The sequence below is a fragment of the Hemitrygon akajei genome, chromosome 7, assembly GCF_048418815.1.
Source record: "Hemitrygon akajei chromosome 7, sHemAka1.3, whole genome shotgun sequence".
Classification (NCBI taxonomy): Eukaryota; Metazoa; Chordata; class Chondrichthyes; order Myliobatiformes; family Dasyatidae; genus Hemitrygon; species Hemitrygon akajei.
In genome coordinates, this window is record NC_133130.1 from 121929619 (window position 1) to 121955464 (window position 25846).

Here is a 25846-nt window from a genome sequence, read left to right on the forward strand (position 1 = left end):
TGCCTTCCAATGTTTAATTTGTGCTTGTTTGCTCTTTTGTGAATCAATGCCCTGTAACCAGGGCAAACTTTACAGCACAAAGTTTATGAAAAACATCCAGCCTGCTGATTCAACTCTACAAAACTGCCATTCCACTGTGGTGCTCACAGGTAAGTCATTATAACCTTTTTTAATCACACTCAATTTAAGATTGCTAATGAAAAATATCAATACAATCAATAGTTTATAAGGACCCACAAATTTAATGGCAAACCACGTGCTTGTTTTTCACAGCATTTGGAAAGTGTTCTTTATCGTTTACTGGGGATCTTATATTTGGTGAGCAAACTTTGATTCTGGGACCTCATGTATTTATTTTGATATAATGGATGTATTAGAGAAAGATATTACACTTTCTTTAACTTGATACCTTTTCCAACAATATTGAAACCTAGAAATAACTTCCAAATAATATCTTTTTCCAAAATACCTAACATACTTCACTATGTTAAAGAAAGTATAACATCTTTCTCTAAAATGCATACAATCTATCAAACTAAATGTACAAGGTCTTCTCAGAATAATTACCTAAATTGGTATAGGAGGGAGATTGAAAATTTGGCTGATTGGTGTCATAACAAAAATCTTTCCCTAAATGAGAGGGAAGCCAGAAGTCCATAGCCAGTAACCATCAGAGGATCAGAGGTGGAGGGGGTTGGTAATTTTAAATACCTGGGTGTCAATATCTCAGAACAAAAGTCCTGGACCTATCACACAAATATAATTGCAAAGAAAGCACAAAAGTGCCTCTACTTCCTTAGGAGTCTGAGGAGATTTGGCATGTCGTTAAAAACCCTGACAAACTGCTATAGATGTGTAGTGAGGAATATATTGACTGGCTGCAACCCAGCCTGGATTGGAAACACCAATGCCTTTGAACGGATAATCCTACAAAAGATAGCGGATTCAGCTCAGTACATCACAGGTACAGCCCTTTCAACCATTGAGAACATCGACAGGAAATACTGCCGTAGAAAAGCAGTTTCCATTATCAAAGATCCTCACCGCCCAGCCCATGCTCTTTTCTCAATGCTGCCATCAGGTAGGAGGCACAGGTGCCTCAGGACTCACACACCAGGTTGAAAAACAGTTACTACCTCTCAACCATCATGCTCTTGAGCAAAAGGGGATAACTACATCAATGATCTCACTTTAAGGACTCTTTATCGCATGTTCTGGTTATTCATTGCTATTTATTTATACTTGCATTTGCACAGTTTGTTGTCTTCTATGTTCTTGTTCTTTCATTGATCCTGTTTAGATTTGCTAAGGTTGCCGACAGGGAAAAGAATCTCAGGGTTATATGTAATGACATGTACAATGCCTATAAAAAGTATTTCTTTCCCCCCCCCCCCAGAAGTATTCATGTTTTATTGTTTTACAACATTGAATTACAATGGACTTAATTTGGCTTTTTTGACACTAATCAACAGAAAAAGTGTCTTTCATTGTCAAAGTGAAAAAAGATCTCTACAAGGCGATCTAAATTAATTACAAATGTAAAACACAAAATAATTGATTGCACAAGTATTCACCCCTTTGGAGTCGGTATTTAATAGATGCACCTTTACACCAATTACAGCCTTGAATCTGTGTGGATAGGTCTCTATCAACTTTGCACATCTAGACACTGCAATTTTCCCCAATTCTTCTTTACAAAACTGCTCAAGCTCTGTCAGATTGCATGGGGATCATGAGTGAACAGCCCTTTTCAAGTCCAGTCACAAATGCTTAATTGGATTGAGGTCTGGACTCTGACTTGGCCACTCCAGGACATTAACTTTGTTGTTTTTTAAGCCATTCCTGTGTAGCTTTGGCTTTATGCTAGGGGGTTATTGTCTTGCTGGAAAACAAATCTTCTCCCAAGTTGCAGCTGTCTTGCAGACTGCATCAGGTTCTCCTCCAGGATTTTCCTGTTCTTTGCCAAAAAGTTCAATATTTGTTTCATCAGACCATGGAACTTTCTTCCAGCTGACTTCAGAGTCTTCCCCCATTCCTTCTGGCAAACTCTAACCGACATTTCATATGAATTTTTTTCAACAGTGGCTTTCTTTTTGCCACTCTCCCATAAAGCTCCAACTGGTGAATCACCCAGGCAACAGTTGTTGAATGTGCAGTCTCTCCCATCTCAGTCACAGAAGCTTGTAACTCCTCCAGAGCTGTCACAGGTCTCTTGGTGGCCTCCCTCACGAGTTTCCTTCTTGCACAGTCACTCAGTTTTTGAGGATGGCCTGCTCTAGGCAGATTTACAGCTGTGCCATTTTCTTTCCATTTTTTGATGATTGACTTTACTGTACTCCAAGGGATATTCAGTGACTTGGAAATGTTCTTCTATCCATCTCCTGACGTGCTTTTCAATAACCCTTTTGCAGAGTTGATTGGAATGTTCTTTTGTCTTCATGATTTAGTTTTTGCCAGGATACTGACTCACCAGCAGTTGGAGCTTCCAGATACAGGTGTATTTTTACTAAAATCAATTGAAATACCTCGACAGCACATGGGTCTCCAAAAACAGAATTTAACTAATTATGTGACTTCTGAAAAACCAATTGGTTGTACCAGTGATGATCTGGAGTGTCATATTAAGGGGAGGGGGAGGGAATACTTATGCAATCAATTATTTTGTGTTTTATATTTGTAAATAATTTAGATCATTTTGTAGAAATCTGCTTCCACTTTGACACAAAATAGTGTTTATCTGTTGATCAGTGTCAAAAAAGCCAAATTAAATCCACTGTGATTCAATATTGAAGACAATAAAACATGAAAACTTCCAAGGGGGTGAATACTTTTTATAGGCGCTGTACATATTCTGATGATAAATTTTACTTTGAAATCTGATCAATAAAAAACATGATAAATATTGGTATGGGACAATGAATGATAAGAGTTAAAGATTTAAGTCGTACTTTATTACCTGGGATGAGATTTATGTGTGGTATTAGAGTCCCACATTATCGTCTTTCAGTGTGCCCTTAGTCAAAGTTACCTATTTAAGGTGTGAGTATTAAATATCCACTTCACTTTATGCAAAAAACGACAACTTTTTCTGGTGCCATTCAGTTCAATTCCTCTAACCAGCGTTGTAATGAGTTTCAGCTCAGTTATGTTCCTCCTCTGAGCATTTCCATTGACAACGACAACTTTTTCTGGTGCCATTCAGTTCAATTCCTCTAACCAGCGTTGTAATGAGTTTCAGCTCAGTTATGTTCCTCCTCTGAGCATTTCCATTGACAACGACAACTTTTTCTGGTGCCATTCAGTTCAATTCCTCTAACCAGCGTTGTAATGAGTTTCAGCTCAGTTATGTTCCTCCTCTGAGCATTTCCATTGACAACGACAACTTTTTCTGGTGCCATTCAGTTCAATTCCTCTAACCAGCGTTGTAATGAGTTTCAGCTCAGTTATGTTCCTCCTCTGAGCATTTCCATTGACAACGACAACTTTTTCTGGTGCCATTCAGTTCAATTCCTCTAACCAGCGTTGTAATGAGTTTCAGCTCAGTTATGTTCCTCCTCTGAGCATTTCCATTGACAACGACAACTTTTTCTGGTGCCATTCAGTTCAATTCCTCTAACCAGCGTTGTAATGAGTTTCAGCTCAGTTATGTTCCTCCTCTGAGCATTTCCATTGACAACGACAACTTTTTCTGGTGCCATTCAGTTCAATTCCTCTAACCAGCGTTGTAATGAGTTTCAGCTCAGTTATGTTCCTCCTCTGAGCATTTCCATTGACAACGACAACTTTTTCTGGTGCCATTCAGTTCAATTCCTCTAACCAGCGTTGTAATGAGTTTCAGCTCAGTTATGTCCCTCCTCTGAGCATTTCCATTGGGCTCCTCACATTGCCAAGATGATGGCGTATCAGGGACCTTGCTGGAAATCCAAAACAACACACACACACACACACACACAATGCCGGAGGAACTCAGCAAGACAGGCAGCATCTATGGAAATTAATAAACAGTCGATGTTACAGGCTGAGACCATTCTTCAGGACTGGAGAGGAAGGAATCTGATAGGAGAGGAGAGTGGATCATAGGAGAAAGGGAAGGAGGGGCACCAGGCGCAGTGAGAAGAGGTAAGAGACCAGAGTGGGGAATAGAAGAAGAGAGGAGGGGGAAGGATTATTTTTTCCAAGAAGGAGAAATCAATATTCATGCCATCAGGTTGGAGGCTACCCAGATGGTGGAGTTGTTTCTCCACCCTGATTAAATGACACCTTACCCTTCACATTTTAAAACCCAAATTGACAAGCGAAGAAGAGGTTCTCCATAAGCATTTCACCCAACCTCAGTGGGAAAAGCCTGCTTGCATTTACCCTCAAACTTTTGTAAATATCTACCAAATCTCTCCTCATTCTCGACTCTCTAGGGAAATAAAGTCCTAATCAAGGTCACTTAGATCACATTTCTTCACCATTCTAACGTTTGGTCTGGATAAAAACTGAGCCTCTTGACCATGTCTGCATGCTTTTATGCATTAAGTTGCTGCCACATGATTGGCTGATTAGAGATCTGCATGAACAAGCAGGTGTATAGGTGTACCTAATAAAGTGGCCACTGTGTATATCATTACTTATTGCATAGATATTCACAACTCTATTTATAACCAGATAATAAAATATTAAACTTTTGATTTTACACGTCATTTACAGCTTACTATGAGATTAATTAAAAGTGTTCTGATGATTCAGAGCTCTAAGAACATTAAAAGATTCAAAGTACATTTATTATCAAAGTATGCAATATACAACCCTGAGATCCGTCTTCCCAAACAACCACGAAACAAAGAAAGCTATTTAACACATTCAAAGAAAAACATCAAACCTCCAATGCGCAAAAACCAAATTGTGCAAATGGTAAAAACAGAATGAGCTGAAACACAGAATATAAAACACTAAACCACAAAGTCCAGGCATATTCAGTACAGTTTAGCTCAGTTCAATTTGGCGCTGTGTTGCTTGTTACCATTAGAAAGGCAAAAAGTGTCACCTATAAGTATGAGGTGTTGCCCTTTGGTAGGACCATCCTGGGTAGGTCTTACACAGTGAATGGTAGGGAACAGATGAGTACTGTTGAACAAAGGGATCTGGGAATACAGGTCCATGATTCATTGAAAGTGGTGTCACAGGTAGATAGGGTGTTAAAGAAAGCTTTTAGCACATTGGCCTTCATAAATCAATGCATTGAGGACAAAAGATAAGATGTTATGTTGAAGTTGTATAAGACATTGGTGAGGCCTAATTTGTAGTATTGTATACAATTTTGGTCACTTACCTACAGGAAAGATGTAAACAAGGTTGAAAGCATACAGAGAAAATTAACAAAGATGTTGCAGGGTCTGGAGGACCTAAGTTATAAAGGAAGATTGAATAGGTCAAGGGGGGTATAGATATGGTAAATGCAAGCAGGCTTTTTCCACTGAGGTTGGGTGAGACTAAAATGGAGATCATGGGTTAAGGGTGAAAGGCGAAAAATTTAAGGGGAACACCTTCACCTAGAGGGTGTTGAGAGTGGAACAGGCTACCAGCCGAAGTGGAGCACACGGTCTCAATTTCAACATCTAAGAGAAGTTTGGATAGGTACATAGATGGTAGGGGTATGGAGGGCTGTGGTTCCAGTGCAAGTCGATAGAAGTGAGCCGTTTAAGTAATTCAACATGGGCTTGATGGGCAGAAGGTCCTGTTTCTGTGTTGTACTTTTCTATGACTCTACAAGTACATTAAGTGTTTAAACTTAAAAGTTTATCCTCAAAGTAATAAGTAAAATGTTCCATTATTGATAATAAAATAACTTCCCAACATACACACTGACTGCAACAGCTTCCATCATATCACTTACTATCTAATGTCTCCATTTGACACCAACAGAAAGATATCACTGCAAAATGAGGATCCTATTCTTCATACTGGGTGTCCTCCTGGTCCTGCCACCAGCATTTTGTGGAATTAAGTCTTTAGCTCAACATTTTGAGCCAGAGCCAACTGGTGCATCACTAAACCTGAGGACCAATGAAAATCTCCCCAGCAGGAATATCGAACAATTGCATGAGGCCAATACGTTAACACAGGACCTGCTCCCAGATATAGAGGAAGACGAATACCTGGATTTTGATGCAATATTTGCTGAAGAAGATGACGATTATATTGATGAAATTGATGAAATAGAAATCTCACCAGAAACAGACACGGAATCTCTTCATTTAGACCCCGTTGCAAAAAGAGCCAAGTTACTCCAACTATTCCACGGCAAAACCAGGATTCAACGCTTGAACATCGTCAATGCAAACTTTGCTTTCAATCTTTATAAAAGTATCAGGAATGGAGTCGACCCGCTTGACAACATTTTACTAGCGCCTGTTGGCATCTCAATCACACTGGGCATGGTTTCTCTAGGTGCAAGACGCGAAACCCATCAGCAGCTATTCCACGTCCTGGGCTTTGCAGAGTTTGTAAATGCAAGTGTAAAGTACGACCAGATGACCATTCACAATCTCTTTCGCCGGCTGACTCATCGCCTCTTTCGCCATAACTTTGGTTACACTCTCCAGGGTATTAATGGTCTTTTTGTACGTCAGGATGCTCAGATTCTGAGCAACTTCACACAAAGTATGAAAGCCTATTACTTCACCGAGCCACAGTCTGTCAACTTCACTGACCCTGCTCTGATTCATAAAATGAACCAACGCATTCTTAAGCTCACCAAAGGACTGATTAAAGAAGGTATAACGACAATAGATCCACAAACTCTCATCATGATTCTGAACATCTTGTACTTGAAAGGTATATTCTTTCTGTTACAAATTCTGTATATGCAAAAACTCATATAATTTTTTTGGAAGGCATTTGACAAGCACTGGTTGCTAAGATGAGAACTGATGGTTTAGGGGGCAGTGTGTTAACATGGATTGAATTGGTTACCATAGGAGTGTGTTCAGAGTCAGAATCAAGTTAATTATCAGACATATGACATTAAATGTGTTGTTTTGTGGTAGTAGTACAGTGCAATACATAAAAACTATAAGTTACAGTAAGAATATATAAAAATAGTGCAAAAAGAACAATAGTAATGTAGTGTTCATGGGTTCATGGATTAGAGTCATAGAAACAGGACCTTTGGCCCATTTAGTCCATGCCAAACCATTTAAACTACCTATACCAGTTGACTATAGCCCTTCATAACCCTATCACTATGTACCTTTCCAAACTTCTCTTCAATGTGGAAATCATGCTCATGTGCACCACTTACACTAGCAGCTCGTTCCACACTCCCACCACTCTGAGTGAAGAAGTTTCCCCTCATGTTCCCCTTCAACTTTTCACCTTTTAACCTTAGCCTATGACCTCTAGTTGTAATTCCGCCCAATCTCGGTGGAAAAAGCCTGTTTGCATTTACTCTGTCTATACCCCTCATAATTTTGTAATCTGATGGCAGAGGGAAAGAAGCTGTTCCTAAAATGTTGAGTGTGGATCTTCAGGCTCCTTGTCACTCCTCTTTGATGACAGTAATAAGAAGAGAGCATGCCCAGGAAGGAGTCTTAGAATAAACATTTTTTTTCCAGGGTTGAATAATGTAATTCATGGAATGCCCCCAGAATTCATCCCTGGTCCTCAAATTGTTTAAGATTCATATTCATACCCTGAAGGAGGTAGCTTACCCTGAAAGTTCCAAGTGCATTTATTATCAAAGTATGTATACATTATACAACCTTGAGATTGGGCTCCTAGAAGGCAGCCACGAAACACAGCAACCCAAAAGAATCCATAAAAAAAACAACGAACACCCAATGTGCAGAGAAAAAAAAATCATGCAAACAATAAATGTAAGCAAATAGCGTTCTGAACTGGTCCACAGAGAGTCTGTCCCCTGACCCTCAGTTCAGCACAGAGCTGAGTAAACTTTGTGGAGCAGCGAGCTGAACCAGCTCATCCCTCTCTCTGCCTGACCTCTTCGATCAGGCATCCCAATGTCGGGTTCAGTCACATCAGAACACTCTGGGACCTGGAGTTTTATGGAAGGTAAGTTTGATACTGACACAAGAATAGATGGGAGGATATGTTGTGATGAAGATATTAGTACTTTGCAACAGGATATATATATAGGTAGAATGACAGGGTGAAAACACATCAAACGGGGTTTAAGGTGGTAAGGCACAAGCTCCTGTATCTAGGTAAGAGGGGTTTGAAGAAAAACTATGATCTAAAAGCAAAAGGATTGCAGAATATCAATTTACATAGAGATCGAGTGCACAAATCACAAAAGGTTATCTAGCAATGGGTTGGAGGGTTGGAGTTCAGAATGAGCGATGTGTTGTGTTTCCAGCATTTGCTGTGCAATTTTCCACACTTGGGACCAACATCTCAATATGGTAAACAGAAAGTATAATAGCATTCTAAAGCCCAAAGATGCAGAGAATCTAATATTTCTTTTTTATCATGAAGTTGCAAAATTTATTTTCTCTCTGGTTCAACAGGAACATGGCAGACCAAATTTCCTCATGAAAGGACATACCGAGGGGCTTTCTGGCTGAATGAAAAGGATTCTGTCAGGGTGCCTATGATGCAAACCCGGGGAAACTTCCCAGCGACAGTAGACCACAAACTTGAATGTGACATCCTCCAGCTGCCGTATGTGGGAAACATCAGTATGTTAATCGTGGTGCCCCGCAAATTCTCTGGCATGAAGACTATTGAAATGCAGCTGACGTCAGAGGTGGTGTTGACCTGGTTAAAGACCATGACCAACAGGTATGTTTTCTCTTCTTGAGTGCAATTAGGTGCTTAGAAATCTAAGGGAAATGAGCATTATGGTCTTATACAAATTCTTGATTAGTCAGGGCATGAAAGTTTACAGGGAGAAGGCAGGATAAAGAGTCTGAGAGAGAAATGGATCAGTCATGGCAAAATAGTGGAGCAAACTTTTAATGGCCTAATTCTGCTCCTATATCTTATGGTCTCATGAGGATAGGTCAAGCGAGCTAGGACTTTTCTCTTTGGTGTGAAAGAGAATGAGAGGTCACTTGATAGAAGTGTATAAGATGATTAGTGGCGTAGATAAAGTCGCCATCCAGAGACCTTTTCATGGGGCAGAAGTGGTCAATATAAAGGAGCAGAATTTTAAAATGACTGGAGGAAAGTATAGGGGGATGTCGGAGTGAGTTTTTTTTTGACACACCAAGATTGGTTGGAGCCTGGAATGCACTGCCAGGGGTGATAGTAGAGGCAGATACATTAGGAAAATTTAAGAAGCTCTTAGATAGGCACATGGATAAAATAAAAAAGGAGGGTTGTAAAAGGGCTAGGATGATCTTGGAGTATGTTAAAAGGTTTGACATTGTGGGCCATAGCGCCTGTACTGTGTTGTAGTGTTCTATATTCCATTAATAGGGAGAATGAGTGGGAAGGTTGATAGGATGAAGGGCTATAGAGATTAAATGACAAAATCTCATGTTGGAGCTCAAGGAAAGAAAGCACTAAAGGCTACATCAAGTGATATAGATGGCAGGAAATAAATGTAATCACTTGGAGAGAAAGGAATGCTAGAAATGTGAGGTGCAAGGCTGAATGGATGATAATTTGAACAAATAAAGCTCAAAACATTCAGTAGGTTAGGCATCTTCCGTGGCAGTAGAAACACAGCTAATGTTTCATGAAGGCCCTGACCACAGCTTGTCATTCAATACTATCATCCCTTCAAAACTAATCAATAAAGCTTCAAGACTCGGCCTCAATTCCTCCTTGTTCAACTGGATCCTCGATTTCTTCACTCGTAGACCCCAGTCAGTTCCGATGGGCAACAACATCTTCTCCACAAATTCCATCAGCACAGGTGCACCACAGCATTCTATGCTTAGTCCCTGCTCTAATCTCTTTACAATTATGACTATGTGGTGAAGTGTAGCTCCAATGCCATATCCAAGTTTGCTGATGATACCATTATCGTAGGCAGACTCAAAGGTGGTGACGAATCAACATAAAATAGGGAGATTGAAACCATGGCAGAGTAGTGCCATAACAATAACCTCTTACTCAATGTCAGCAAGACCAAGGAACTGATGATTGACTTCAGGAAGAAGAAACCAAAGGTCCAAAACCCAATCGTCATTAGAGGATCGGAGGTGAAGTGTGTCAGCAACTTTAAATTCCTAGGTGTATCATTTCAGAGGATCTATCCTAGGCACAGCAGGTATGAGCAATTATGAAGAAAGCACAGCAGAGCTTCTACTTCCTTAGGAAGGAGTTTGCAAAGATTCAGCATGACACCTAAAATTGACAAATTTCTACAGATGTGTAGAGGTGAGTATATTGACTGGTTGCATCACTGTTTGGTATGTAAACACCAATGCCTTGAATAGAAAATCTCTCAAAAAGTAGTGGATGCGTCCCTCCCACCATTGAACACATCTACAAGGAGCGCTGTTGCAGGAAAGCAGCATACATCAACAGGGACCCCACCACCCAGGACATGCTCTCTTCTCGCTGCTACCATTAGGAAGAAAGCATAGGAGCCTCAGAAACCACACCACCAGGTTAAGCAACAGGATCTTGATTTAGAGAGGGGATAACTTCACTCGCCCTGTCACTGAACTGTTCCCAAAATCTATGGACTCACTTTCAAGGATTCCTCATCCCATGTACTTGATAATTATTGCTCATTTATTTATTATTATTTCTTCATGTTACTTTTGTATTTGCACCATTTGTTGTCTTTTGCACATTGGTCGATTGTCCATCGTACCGGATGCAGTCTTTCACTGATTCTACTATGTTTCTTGGATTTACTGAGTATACCCAAAAGAAAACTACTTTGATAATAAATTAATAAATTGATAAATACGGAAATGTAAAGATTTTTACTCCTCATGTATATGAAGGATGAAAGTAATAAAGTCAATTCAATTCAAATTTACTTTGAACTTTGAGAAAGAGAAATACAAGTTGCAGCAAAAGAGAAAGCAATGTTTAAGAGTGATTTCGGCAGCCAGAGGAAGATAAGATTTGGAGGGAGGTGGGTCATATAAACCAGAATCAGAAAGAACAAGGCGGACTAAGCTGGCTTGTACAGCTTGGTCAGCATGCCTGAGTTGGGCCAGTTTCCGTGCTGTATGTCTCATGAATTAACACCAACAAAAATCTTTATAATGTTGTGTGTCTCTTAAAATTCACTCTTTATATTTTAAACAACAGAACAATAAAGGTGATGCTCCCCAGATTCAACCTGGTAAAGCAGTACGACCTGGTATCATACTTCAAGACTCTCGGACTGTCGCTGCCTTTTGAACAAACAGCAGACTTTACTGGAATATCAACTCAAGAGAATCTGGGCATTAACCTGGTAGGAGCCTGCTCTAAACCTATCCACTAAAAATAAAAATAATAATAAATAAATAAATATCAACAAATAAACTCTTCTTGCGCTTCCAGTCGGGTACAAGTATCAATTTTAACTGACATTTCATTGACAAACTTTGAGTTCATCATCAAAACACTAGTTAAAATTGATACCTGTACCCGGCTGGATGCCTACGATGAGCTTATTCGTCATGTACACCAGGAAAGCACTAGATCAGTTTCTGTAACATATAGCATTCAGGTCCTCAATATTATTTACTTATTTGGATTTGCACAATTTGTTCTTTAAACATTGGTTACTTGTAAGTCTTCAATGTAGCTTTTCATTGATTCTATTCTACTTCTTTGTTCTACTATGAATGCCTGCACAAAAATTAATTTCAGAGCAGTACATAGTGTCATATACAGTACTGTGCAAAAGTCTTAGTTTAATGCTGAACCTTTCACATGTACTCAGCTCCTTAAGTGCAGGTTAAAATTCTTATAAAATTTCTCTGTATGCTTTTCAATCTCAATGCTAATTTTTCTGTATGTACAGTACTGTGCAAAAGTCTGAGGCATATGTAAAAAATTCTGTAAAGCATAGATTCTTTCAAAAATAATGAAATAAAAAGTTTCTAAATATCTCAAATATTTACCAGAAAGAGAAGTAAACAGTTAAACACAAAATCAAATCAATATTTGGTGTGACTACCAAAACTGCATCAATTCTAGCGTGCAATTTTGTAAGTAAAACAGCTGGCAGGTTAATTCAAACATCTTGTAGAACTTGCCACAGTTCTTCTGCAGACTTTGGCCGTCTTGCTTGCTGCTGTCTTTCCAGGTTATTCCAGACAGATGTTGAGATCAGAGCTCTGTGGAGCCCATACCATCTGAAACCATATAAAAATTCTAGGGTGCCTAAGACTTTTGCACAGTACTATGCGTACTTTGAAAATAAATTTACTTTGAACCTTGAGATTCTGGGCATTAATCTGGTAGGAGCCCTCTCTGTACCTATCGACTAAAAGCATTGAACAGACTCTAACTATGGCCGGAAACTATCATTGAATAGTATAGAACATAGAACAATACAGCACAGTACAGGCTCTTCACCCCACAATGTTGTGCTGACCCTTAAACCCTGCCACCCATATAAACCCCCCCCACCTTAAATCCCTCCATATACCTGTCTAGTAGTCTCTTAAATTTCACTAGTGTATCTGCCTCCACCACCGACTCAGGCAGTGCATTCCACGCACCAACCACTCTCTGAGTGAAAAACCTTCCTCTAACATTCCCCTTGAACTTCCCTCCCCTTACCTTAAAGCCATGTCCTCTTGTACTGAGCAGTGGTGCCCTGGGGAAGAGGTGCTGGCTGTCCACTCTATCTATTCCTCTTAATATCTTGTATACCTCTATCATGTCTCCTCTCATCCTCCTTCTCTCCAGACAGTAAAGCCCTATCTCCCTTAATCTCTGATCATAATGCATACTCTTTAAACCAGGCAGCATCCTGGTAAATTTCCTCTGTACCCTTTCCAATGCTTCCACATCCTTCCTATAGTGAGGCGACCAGAACTGGACACAGTACTCCAAGTGTGGCCTAACTAGAGTTTTATAGAACTGCGTCATTACATCGCGTCTCTTAAACTCTATCCCTCGACTTATGAAAGCTAACACCCCATAAGCTTTCTTAACTACACTATCTACCTGTGAAGCAACTTTCAGGGATCTGTGGACATGTACCCCCAGATCCCTCTGCTCCTCCACGCTCCCAGGTATCCTGTCATTTACTTTGTACTCTGCCTTGGAGTTTGTCCTTCCAAAGTGTACCACCTCACGCTTCTCCGGGTTGAACTCCATCTGCCACTTCTCAGCCCACTTCTGCATCCTATCAATGTCTCTCTGCAACCTTCGACAATCCTCAACACTATCCACAACACCACCAACCTTTGTGTCATCTGCAAACTTGCCAACCCACCCTTCTACCCCCACATCCAGGTCGTTAATAAAAATCACGAAAAATAGAGGTCCCAGAACCAATCCTTGTGGGACACCACTAGTCACAACCCTCCAGTCCGAAGGTACTCCCTCCACCATGACCCTCTGCTTTCTGCATGCAAGTCAATTCTGAATCCACTTGGCCAAACTTCCCTGGATCTCATGCCTTCTGACTTTCTGAATAAGCCTACCGTGTGGTACCTTGTCAAATGCCTTACTAAAATCCATGTAGATCACATCCACTGCACTACCCTCATCTACATGCCTGGTCACCTCCTCAAAGAATTCTATCAGTCTTGTTAGACACGATCTGCCCTTCACAAAGCCATGCTGACTGTCCCTGATCAGACCATGATTCTCTAAATGTCCATAGATCCTATCTCTAAGAATCTTTTCCAACAGCTTTCCCACCACAGACATAAGACTCACTGGTCTATAATTACCCAGACTATCCCCACTACCTTTTTTGAACAAGGGGACAACATTCGCCTCCCTCCAATCCTCCGGTACCATTCCTGTGGACAACGAGGACATAAAGATCCTAGCTAGAGCCTCAACATTCTCTTCCCTCGCCTCGTGGAGCAGCCTGGGGAATATTCCATCAGGCCCCGGGGACTTATCCGTCCTAATGTATTTTAACAACTCCAACACCTCTTCTCGCTTAATATCAACATGCTCCAGAACATCAATCTCACTCATATTGTCCTCACCGTCATCAAGTTCCTTCTCATTGGTGAATACCAAAGAGAAGTATTCATTGAGGACCTTGCTCACTTCCACAACCTCCAGGCACATCTTCCCACCTTTATCTTTAATCAGTCCTATCATCACTCCTGTCAACCTTTTGTTCTTCATATAATTAAAGAATGCTTTGGGGTTTTCCTGTACCCTACATGCCAAGGCCTTCTCATGCCCCCTTCTTGCTCTCCTCAGCCCATTCTTAAGCTTCTTTCTTGCTACCCTATATTCCTCAATAGACTCATTTGATCCTTGCTTTCTAAACCTCACGTATGCTGCCTTCTTCCATCTGACTAGATTCTCCACCTCACTTGTCACCCATGGTTCCTTCACTCTACCATTCTTTATCTTCCTCACCAAGTCAAATGTATCCCTAACATCCCGCAAGAGATCCCTAAACATCAACCACATGTCCATAGTACATTTCCCTGCAAAAACATCATCCCAATTCACACCCGGTAGTTCTAGCCTTACAGCCTCATAATTTGCCCTTCCCCAATTAAAAATGTTCCTGTCCTCTCTGATTCTATCCTTTTCCATGATAATGCTAAAGGCCAGGGAGCGGTGGTTACTGTCCCCCAGATGCTCACCCACTGACAGATCTGTGACCTGACCTGGTTCGTTACCTAATACTAGATCTAGTATGGCATTCCCCCTAGTCGGCCTGTCAACATACTGGGACAGGAATCCGTCCTGGACACACTTAACAAACTCTGCCCCATCTAAACCATTGGAACTAATCAGGTGCCAATCAATATTAGGGAAGTTAAAGTCACCCATGATAACAACCCTGTTATTTTTGCACCTTTCCAAAATCTGCCTCCCAATCTGCTCCTCGGTATCTCTGCTGCTCTGTCTGGAAACTTAGGTGCAGCATGCACTTAAAAAATGCCTTCAATGGAAAAGACTTCCAAAAGAGAAGCAAAACTGTATTGTTACAATTGTAGTGAGACCACACCTAGAGTATGGTGTAGAGTTTCAGTCTCTTATGCAAGGTAAGAAAACAAAACTCCCATGAATAGAGAGCAATGAAGGTTCACCAAAATCAGGGGTTGCCAACCTGCGGTCCATGCACCCCTTGCTTAATGGTAGTGGTTCTTGACATATTAAAGGTTGGGAATTCCTGGACAAAATGATAACTGGGGTGTTCCCTTATCTTTAAGCAGTCTTCCACAAAAGAAAACATCCTTTCCACATCACTTTGTGAAGATTCCCCAAGGATCCCATAAGTTTGAATCAAATCACCATTCTTTATTTTAAAATCCAAAGCCTGGTGTGCCCAACATTTTCCTTGCAAGACAACCTGTGCATTTATACAAATACAAATACTTTATTATCATCAAACAATTGATACTAGAGCATACAATCATCACAGTGATACTTGTTTCAGCGCTTCGCGCTCCCTGAAGTACAAATCGAAGTAAATATAATAAAAATTTAAAATATAAATCAGAATTAGAAAATAGAAAAGGGAAAGTACAGTAGTGCAAGTCAGGTCCAGATATTTGGAAGGTACGGCCCAGATCCGGGTCAGGATCTGTTCAGCAGTCTTATCACAGTTGGAAAGAAGCTGTTCCCAAATCTGGCCGTACGAATCTTCAAGCTCCTGAACCTTCTCCTGGAGGGAAGTGGGACAAAAAGTGTGTTGGCTGGGTGGGACTTATCCTTGATTATCCTGGCAGCACTGCTCCGACAGTGTGTGGTGTAAAGTGAGTCCAAGGATGGAAGATTGGTTTGTGTGATGTGCTGGGCTAGGTTCACGATCTTCTGCAGCTTCTTCCGGTCTTGGACAGGACAACTTCCATACCAGGTTGTGATGCACCCTAGAAGAATGCTTTCTATGGTGCATCTATAAAAATTAGTGAGGGTTTTAGGGGACAGGCCAAATTTCTTCAGCCTTCTCAGGAAGTAAAGGCGCTGGTGGGCCTTCTTGGCAGTGGACTCTGCTTGGTTAGACCAAGTCAGGTCATTTGTGATATTCACCCCGAGGAACTTAAAGCTTTTGACCTGTTCCACCTGCACACCACCGATGTAGATGGGGTCGTGCAGTCAGCTACTCCTTCTGAAGTCAACAACCAATTCCTTCGTCTTGCTGACGTTGAGAGATAGGTTATTGTCTTCGCACCATGCCACCAGGTTCCTAATTTCCTCTCTGTACTCAGACTCATCATTACCCAAGATGCTGGTATTAGTCTAGCAAATGGAAATAATTCAGGTGTGTACCTTGGTATGGTTGATGGTTGGGTTGAGCATGCTGAGTACATTTACTTGTAAATGTTTCGTCCCCATGTGAGAAGACATCATAAGTGGTGTGTCCTCCGAATGCTCAGCCTTTATATACTTATCAATCAGCTAATTGGACATCATTATGGAAACAATTGTGATGTGGGGAGAAAATCTCATTGCTGATTGGCTGTGTGGCAAACTTTATGCTTTGGGGTCAGGAATTTTGTCTGCATTGGTTCATAAATAGGAATCAATAGTGCACCCACAGTGCTTCTCCGTGGTGGGGCGTGGCTCCTAGTGCAAGGTTCGAACAACTTAAACACTAGCCCAGATAGTCTGAGGGCTCCTCTCTCTGCGACACTAAGGCTGTGAGGCTGCCCTCAGCTGCTCTTCCTTGTGCCTGCAAACTTTGCAGCAGTTTACCCAGTTAATATGATGAACTGATACCGAGGCTTTGGGTCTACCCTGGGCTGCTCCAGAAATATGGATCTAAGGACTCAATTTGGTTCAGAATGCTGTTGTTTTTGCTTACGTCAATTAGTTGCATGATTTGTTCTATTTTGCTTTTCTCTTTCTTTGTGGGTACTGGGGGAATTGGATACTTTCGGGTTCCTTTGCTTTGTGACTGCTTGTGAAGCAAACAAATCTCAAGGTTGTATAATTTATACATTTGTTGATAATAAATGCGCTTTGAAAATATGAATCCTTGAATCTCCTTGTATGGCGATTCAAGCAAATGTTTGCAAGTAAATTGCCAAGATCAGAGATCAACTCAACCCAACCAGTCTGGTCAATCTTCTCTGAACTCTTCTAAAGCATTCACTCCCTTACTTAGAGTAATCCCAATATCTCATTAATGTTCCAGACAACTAAAGCATGATCTTCCGATTTTGTATCCCATTCCCCTAGTCATAAACATGGCTAGCTCTCCTAGTAACTTGCTGTACCTCCTTACTAGTCTTTTATGTATTATACAATAGATCATTCTGCATCTCAGAGCTCCGCAGACTCTCACCTTTTAGATAAAGTGTTTCTTGCTGTTTTCCTTGCTAAAATAGACTATTTAATTTTATCCACATATTATACTCTATACGCCTTACCTTTGCTTACTCACTTAGCCCTTCTACGTAGCCTTCTCAAATCCCTGAAGAATGCTTTTATTTGTTAGTTAAAGGTCCTTAAGAAGGATAAGCTTCCACCAACTTTTAAATGTTCCCAATGGTGTGTGCAAAATGAGGTAGAGTACATGGGTGGTTGGGTGGAGACATACCTGTACCAAAGGCAGTGTAAGGCACTTCTTCCCTCATCTAGCCTGCAGGTCACCCTTGGGCAATGTGTAGCAACTGCTTAGACACCACCTCCACCCCCCTGATCAGGGTAATATGAAGCCATGGGAGCAGGAGGGTGGTCATATGAGCAGCTAGAGCACATCAGAAAATCCTGGTTATGCGACCACTGACGCCAGGCAGACAATCTCTGAAGAGTATTGATAATGGTTAGGGCCACCTGTCCTGTAAAGACACTGCCAGAAGGCAGCAATGGCAAACCACTTCTGTAGAAAAATTTGCCCAGAACAGTTATGGTCATGGAGACCAAGATCGTCCACGTTGTACAACACGGCACATAATGATGATGATGAGTGTTGTTGGACTGTCAGAAATCTGACAACTGAATAACTCCAACACTGTGGCTGACACTCTTGTCTGCTGCACACTAAACCATTTGTTCCAGTCAGAGTTGTGCTTAACTGATGAACTGACTGTAATTGACTTAATCATCTGCGTTTCATTTCTTCCCCTAGTTCAAACACCAAGGATCGATCACAGTAAATGAAGAAGGAACGACAGCAGCTTCCCTGACAACGGTTGGCTTCATGCCCCTCTCCTCGCAGAATGAATTTGCTGTTAAGAAGCCTTTCTTATTCCTTATATATGAGCACCGCACTGAATGCCTACTGTACATGGGCCGGGTGACAAATCCTTTGAAGAACTAACGACCTACACATTAAAATTGCTATACTGCCAATAAACAGGCTAATATTGACCAAAAATTAATCAATATAAAATATTGTGACGTAAAGGTAGAAGAACATAGCACTGTAAACAGAAGAGCGTTATTTCACGGAATGAGCTGACAAGTCAGATATTAAAAGAGCAACATCTTCCAAAATGCTGGCGGAACTCAGCAGGTCAAGCAGCACCAAAAGAGGGAAATAAACAGTCAACATTTTGGGCCGAGACCCTTCATCCAGACAGGAAAGGAAGGGGGAAGAAGCCTGGCATTTCCATTGATGCTGTCTGACCAGCTGAGCTCCTTCAGCATTCTGTGTATGTCGCTCTGGATTTCCAGCGTCTACAGAATCTCATGAGTTAATATTTTCCTTCTGAAGATGTATTTTTATCCAATCCATTCCAGGGTAGTAGTGTGAATTATCAACTCAAGATTCAGTAGATGCTGAAAATTCAAACAGAAAAAACTCTTGAGGAACTCAGCAGGTCAGGCAGCATCTATGGAGAAGAACAGAGAAACAGTCGACATTTCAGGCCAAGACCCTTCATTTTGGCCCAAAACATTGATTGTTTATTCCTCTCTACAGATACTGCCTGACCTACTGATTTCCTCTAGCAATTTTTGTGTGTTGCTAGTGTGAATTCTTGCCTCTACCTAACATTGTTTACTCTAATACCAATACTGAAGTTTAACTGTGTAATGTGAATTTATAATTGTTTTAAGAGCAGACAGTACTGGACTATTGGAGATGTCATCCGTAGAACAGCATAATTCTTTTAATGGCTGTATTGACTGTAACATTTGCTAAAAACAGATACAAAAATGTCCTCTCTAATGTTAAGTTAGTCATTAAACTGCTGTTGATAAAATGTTTACCAGACTGCTTCTCTGCAGTCCAAACCTTATTTAGGAAGGAGAAGTTTCACTTTGGAGATCGTTTAGTTTTAAGACAGGATATATACTGCAAATTAAAATGATGAACTGAGCAATCAGAAACAAACGTATTAGCTAAGCAGCGCTGGTGTGGTAACAATGACTGAACCCAATACATAGACAGAGAATAATCATTAACCTGGGCAACATTATTATTTACGGAAAGAGATTTATTCCAGATAACTGTTGCAGACAAAACAACACTTAATGTGTCGTGGAAAGGCTAGGCTAATTTTTGTGATTGGTAGAATTGTATTCCAGCTGAAGCATAAGCAATGACTAATAGAAACATCAACCAACCTTTCACCCTACAAGGGAAATTCCTCATTAACTCAAAGAAAGTTTGCCATACCCTTTGAATAGTGCTTGTCTATTTCAAGTTCAAACTGAAACAGGTTCACCCAAAAACATATTTACAAAGGCACAAATTATACTACCCCAAAAAATCATTTCAATGCTGGAAGCTTTCCTCAGTGAACATGTTTTTAAAATCAGAACTTTGTTCATGAAGTCGATAACTGGCAAAAAAAAATTTACAAGAAGAAGGTGACTCTTGCCCTTTGGTTGTTTTGCAAGAATAAATATTTACATTCTGACAAAAATGTGAGTTGTCAACTCTGCAAATAGTTCAACAGGCAAGCAGTGGTTACAAAACTTAGAAATGTTACCTCAACAGGGGCAGGTGAAGGCTTTAAAACATATATGTCAAACTCAAGGCCCGCGGGCCAAATCCGGCCCGCGGTGGAATTATCTTTGGCCCGCGAGATAATATCTAATTACTATTAAAGCTGGCCCCAGTAATCGAAGCGCCTATGGCGTATGATATGGCTAATGCTGAGTTTATTCAGGTACCAGATTTTCAGGGTTTTTAGTGTTTATTCGGCAGTCTTCTTCATAAGAAACGGAATTTGTAAAGTGAAACACTTTGTAGTTATAGCAGAGACTGAGACACATGAGAGCAGGCTGAAAAAACGGAGGCAAAGAAAGCTGCGTTCACACGCATCCGACTGATCCGGCCCGCATGAAGCTGCATTTTGCTCAATCCGGCCCGTGACCTAAAATGAGTTTCACACCCCTGCTTTAAAAGCAGAACACCCATTGCTCCAGATTACAAAGAGAAGAGCAATACTAGCTATGGGTTTTCTTTGGCATACTCACTGCTACATTACATATTTCTCGATCTGTTCAGTCACTGCCCATGACTGTCATAGAGTTATAGAAAATTACAGCACAGAAATAAGACCTTTGGCTCATCTAGTCCATGCCAAACCATTTAAACTGACTACTCCCACTGAACTGCACCAGGACCATAGCCTTCCATACCCCTACCATCCAGGTATCCATCAAAACTTCTCTTAAACATTGAAATCTAGCACTATTTGTACTGGCAGCTCATCCTACACTCTCACAACCCACTGAGTGCAGAAGTTTCCCTTCATGTTCCCCTTAAACTTTTCACCTTTCACACTTCACCCATGACCTCTGGTTGTAGTACCACCCAACCTCAGAGGAAAAAGCTTGCTTGTTTTTACCCTATCTATACCCCTCATAATTTTATATACATCAATCAAATCTCCCCTCAGCATTCCAAGTTCCGAGAAATAAAGTCCTAACCTATTCAATCTTTTAACTCAGGTCTTTCAGTTCCGGCAACATCCTTGCAAATTTTCTCTGTACTTTTAACCTTAATATTCTCCAGTAAGGCATCTGAAATCCCGACTCCAAAGGATACTTCCAATTGTCTGTCCCACCTTTATTAATCCAAAACGAATGCTCTCTGGTGGACATTAAATGTTGTTTTGTCCATCAGTGAGTTAAAGGAATTAGCGGCATTTCAAAGATTCAATAATACATTTATTATCAAAGTATGTATAAATTATACAACCTTGAGATAAAGGTCAACACTCAATACGCAGAGAAAGAGAAAATAAAACACAAATCATGCAAACAATAGAAGCGAGCAATAGCATTCCGAACCAAACTGAATCCTTAGATCTGAATCCCCGGAGCAGGCCCGAAGCCTTGGACTCAGATCATCATACAGTCTGCCCTCTTTATCAGCGAATTCCGCATGCGCAAATTCAACTAACTGTGAATCGCGAAAACCCAGAAGTGCTCTTCCAGCACTTGTTGTTCGAGCATATACAGACTTTTTTTTTCTTGTCATTATTCCCTAAACAACGCAGTATAACAACTATTTTACATAGCATTTACATTGTATTAGGTATTATAAGTAATCTAGAGATGACTTAAAGTATACGGGAGGATGTGCGTGGGTTATCGTGGATCGGGATCGAAAAGATCTGAAATTCTCTTACTAAGTAAGTCGGAACAGGTACATCGGTATTACTTAGCTTCAGTTAGTCAAACATTTGCATTTGTATATAGTATATATTTTACCTTTCTATGCATATAAAACACTTAAGAGTGTATGTTTCAGCACGAGCTCGGGAACTTCTTCCCGAGTTCGATCTAGTGACAGATCGCTCCCGAGTGCACTCTCCGCCGTGTCGGGTTAAGGTGCAGGATCAAAAACCCCATAATTAAACCACTGCATTGCTTAGTAATAATTGTAGCTTTCATTGGGGCACAGCTTTTCTCACTTTATCCTTTAAAATTGTTCCCATCGTTGACCGACGTAGCCTAATGCTTTTCCAATGACCGATGGCGTTTCACCTCTTTCTGATCGCTTTATTATTTCCACTTTATTTTCAATCGTTATCGTGATTATTTTCATGAACAGAAACACTGCGGATTCAGATCTCTGCTGCTGGGTCCTAAGGTCCACCGCATTGAGACAGGTTGAATAAGGGTCTTGAGCATCCGCGAATTTTGGTATCCGCAAGGGGTCCCAGAACTAATCCCTCGCAGATCAGGAGGGCCAACTGTATTAGCAGAGCAAATTGCCAGAAAGCTCACAGACACAAAGCACAGCAGCCGGGGCAGTCTCACAGCCTTAACGCCATGGAGAAAGGAGTGAACATTGAAAGGAGATGGATTTTACATTCTTTTAATTTATTCTAGTTTTTGTTGCAATTAAAATTAAATTTACCTCGTGTATGGATAGTGTACAGATACACACAAGGTAAATTTAATTCAAGTGTGTGCAGTGCTTATCAGAATATACTTCCTTCCAGTTTATAAGTTGCCTAAAGATTCTCATAGAGCCGTTGAGACTAACAGCAGAGAGAAAGGACACCAATCCTCTCATGTTTGGACTGGTAGTGAATTTGGTAGAAGACATCACAAAGCTACTTACCACTGCTATGACTGGAATAAGAACTCCCAAATTTCCTGCACTGCTTGAAGCCTGAAACAAAACAAAATTATTGATTGGGTTACTCAAAATTCTCTTAATACATCATCAGCTATATTCTATTTCAGTTTGAGTCTGAAATAGGACATCATAAGTATTCTTGGATCGATAGACGCTCCATTACATTCAGAAAGAGTATGTCCATGTAACTTGGACATATTCTCACCACTTAAAACTCATGAATAATGCAAACATTTTAAAGATAATCTTTCTAACCATGATAGAAGCTATATGGCCCTTCAGGTCAATGTCAGGGAGGAGACTCCTCTCCTTATTTCTTTGCACCCCTGCAGCAATCAAACACGTGCCCTCCTTCTAACCTTTGATCTTTCAGTGGTCATTCACGATATGCCCCATGTCCTCTGACACCAGAGGAAAATGGCACGCCTGGTGGAAATTTGCTTGGTCACAGAAAGAAAATGCAGAAAGCCTGGGTAGTTCTAAGGTTGGGACATGTTCGGCACAGCTTTGTAGGCCAAAGGGCCTGTAGTGAGCTATAGGTTTTCTATGTTTCTATAATTCAGCCAATAGTTGGGATAAACTGTACAAATGTCTAAGGCACCTGTGTGGAATCAAATGACCATGCCTGGTGTCTGCACCCACGCCAATCCCCACCCACTGAGCTCCACCTTCGCCAGATGTCCCTAAGACTTTTACAGTACTGTGGTAATTTTATGTATGTACTGTACTGCCATACTGCCATACAGAGGCATACAAAAGTTTGGGCACCCCTGGCCAAAATTTCTGTTACAGTGAATAGCTAAGCGAGTAAAGGATGACCTGATTTCCAAAAGGCATAAAGTTAAAGATGACACAATTCTTTAACATTTTAAGCAAGATTACTTTTTTATTTCCATCTTTTACAGTTTCAAAATAACAAAAAAGGAAAAGGGCCCGAAGCAAAAGTTTGGGCACCCTGCATGGTCAGTACTTAGTAACACCCCATTTGGCAAGTATCACAGCTTATAAACACTTTGTGTAGCCAGCTAAGAGTCTTACAATTCTTGTTTGGGGGATTTTCGCCCATTCTTCCTTGCAAAAGGCTTCTGGTTCTGTGAGATTCTCGGGCCGTCTTGCATGCACTGCTCTTTTGAGGTCTATCCACAGATTTTCAATGATGTTTAGGTTGGGGGACTGTGAGGGCCATGGCAAAACCTTCAGCTTGCACCTCTTGACATAGTCCATTGTGGATTTTGAGGTGTGTTTAGGATCATTATCCTGTTGTAGAAGCCATCCTCTTTCAATCTTCAGCTTTTTTTTTTACAGACGGTGTGATGTTTGCTTCCAGAATTTGCAGGTATTTAACAGAATTCATTCTTCCCTCTGCCAGTGAAATGTTCCCTGTGCCACTGGCTGCAACACAAGCCCCATGATCAACATCAACACAAGATCAACATGATCGATCAACCCCCGTGCTTAACAGTTGGGAGAGGTGTTCTTTTCATGAAATTCTGCACCCTTTTTTCTCCAAACAAACCTTTGCTCATTGTGGCTAAAAAGTTCTATTTTAACTTCATCAGTCCACAGGACTTGTTTCCAAAATGCATCAGGCTTGTTTAGATGTTCCTTTGCAAACTTCTAATGCTGAATTTTGTGGTCAGGACACAGGAAAGGTTTTCTTCTGATGACTCTTCTATGAAGGTCATATTTCAGTAGAACAGTGCACCACCACTCCAGAGTCTGCTAAATCTTCCTGAAGGTCTTTTGCAGTCAAACAGGGGTTTTGATTTGCCTTTCTAGCAATCCTATGAGCAGTTCTCTCGGAAAGTTTTCTTGGTCTTCCAGACCTCAACTTGACCTCCCCCGTTCCTGTTAACTGCCATTTCTTAATTACATTACGAACTGAGGAAACGGCTACCTGAAAACGCTTTGCTATCTTCTTATAGTCTTCTCCTGCTTTGTGGGCATCATTTATTTAAATTTTCAGAGTGCTAGGCAGCCGCTTAGAGGAGCCCATGAGTGCTGATTGTTGGGACAAGGTTTGAGGAGTCAGGGTATTTATAAAGCTTTAAAATTTGCATCACCTGGCCTTTCCTAACGATGACTGTTGACAAGCCATAGCCCTAACAAGCTAATTAAGGTCTGAGACCTTGGTAAAAGTTACCTGAGAACTCAAATCTCTTGGGGTGCCTGAACTTTTGCATGGTGTTCCTTTCCTTTTTTTCACTCTAAAATTGTACAAAATAAAAATAATACACTAATCTTGCTTAAAATGAAAAGAATGTTTCATCTTTAACTTTATGACTTTTGCAGATCAGGTCATCTTCTACTCACTTAACTATTCACAGTAACAGAAATTTTGACCAGGGGTGCCCAACCTTTTGCATGCCACTGTATTTATGTGCCTAAGATAGTATGTGCACAGTACCATAAAATTGTAAAACCTAGTTACAGGTTTAAAAAAAAATCAGTACCAAAGATAGCTTTGATCTGAAGAAATCAGCAACAGAAATATACCCTTGGTGGCCACTTTATTAGGTACACCTGAACATCTGCTTGTTAATGCAAACATCTATTCAACTAATCATGCGGCAGCAACTCAACACATCGAAGCATGCAGACGTAGTCAAGAGGTTCCGTTGCTGTTCGGACCAAACTTCAGAATGGGGAAGTGACTTTGACCGTGGAATGATTGTTGGTAGCAGACCTTGTGGTTTGAGATCTCAGAAACAGCTGATCTTTTGGAATTTTTACACATAACTATCTCTACAGTTTACAGAGAATGGTGTGAAAAAAGATATATCCAGTGAGTAGCAGTTCAGTGGGAGAAAACACCTTACTAATGAGTGGGGTCAGAGGAGAATGGTCAGACCGGTTCAAGCTGACAGGAAGACAAAAGTAACTCAAAACCACGCGTTACAACAGTATTGTGCAGAAGATCATCTTTGAACACACATGTAGAACCTTGAAGTGGATGGGCTACAGCAGCAGAAGACTACGGACCTTTCTTTCCCTTTTTCCTATGGGGCACTCTCCTCCCCTATTAGAATTCTTTCCTCTCCAGCCCTCAACCTTTCCAACTCACCTGGCTTCATCTATTACCTTCCCCAACTCCACCTTTTTATTCTGGTGTCTTCTCCCGTCCTTGCCCAAGGGTGACCTGCAGGCTAGCAGAGGGCTAGCGCCTTACACCTCCTTTGGTAGAGACATATCTCCACCCTGCCACTCCATATGAGGGGTTTAGAAAGGATAAATGCAAGTAGGCTTTTTCTACTGTTTTAAACCTATTACCTTTATTGCTTCAAACCT

At 40.8% G+C, this 25846-nt stretch overlaps 2 protein-coding genes across 4 annotated transcripts in view; one reads left to right on the forward strand and one right to left on the reverse strand.

The window, feature by feature from the left end:
- The window catches only part of pi4kab (phosphatidylinositol 4-kinase, catalytic, alpha b), a 326669-nt gene that overhangs the window by 178664 nt on the left and 122159 nt on the right, over positions 1-25846 (reverse strand). For both annotated transcript variants that reach the window (XM_073051867.1, XM_073051866.1), the window contains exon 19: positions 22541-22591. In XM_073051867.1, coding sequence (XP_072907968.1) covers positions 22541-22591 — 51 coding nt within the window. The remainder of the gene's footprint in view (positions 1-22540; positions 22592-25846) is intronic.
- On the forward strand, positions 22-19221 carry serpind1 (serpin peptidase inhibitor, clade D (heparin cofactor), member 1). 2 transcript variants are annotated; one of them, XM_073051864.1, is made up of 5 exons: positions 22-149; positions 5911-6822; positions 8514-8787; positions 11227-11374; positions 18140-19221. In XM_073051864.1, the coding sequence occupies exons 1-5, from the start codon at positions 47-49 to the stop codon at positions 18329-18331; spliced, it is 1629 nt and encodes a 542-aa protein (XP_072907965.1). In that variant the 5' UTR covers positions 22-46; the 3' UTR covers positions 18332-19221. The 2 variants fall into 2 exon arrangements, with proteins under 2 accessions (XP_072907965.1, XP_072907966.1); XM_073051865.1 differs by lacking the exon at positions 22-149 and adding an exon at positions 4018-4119.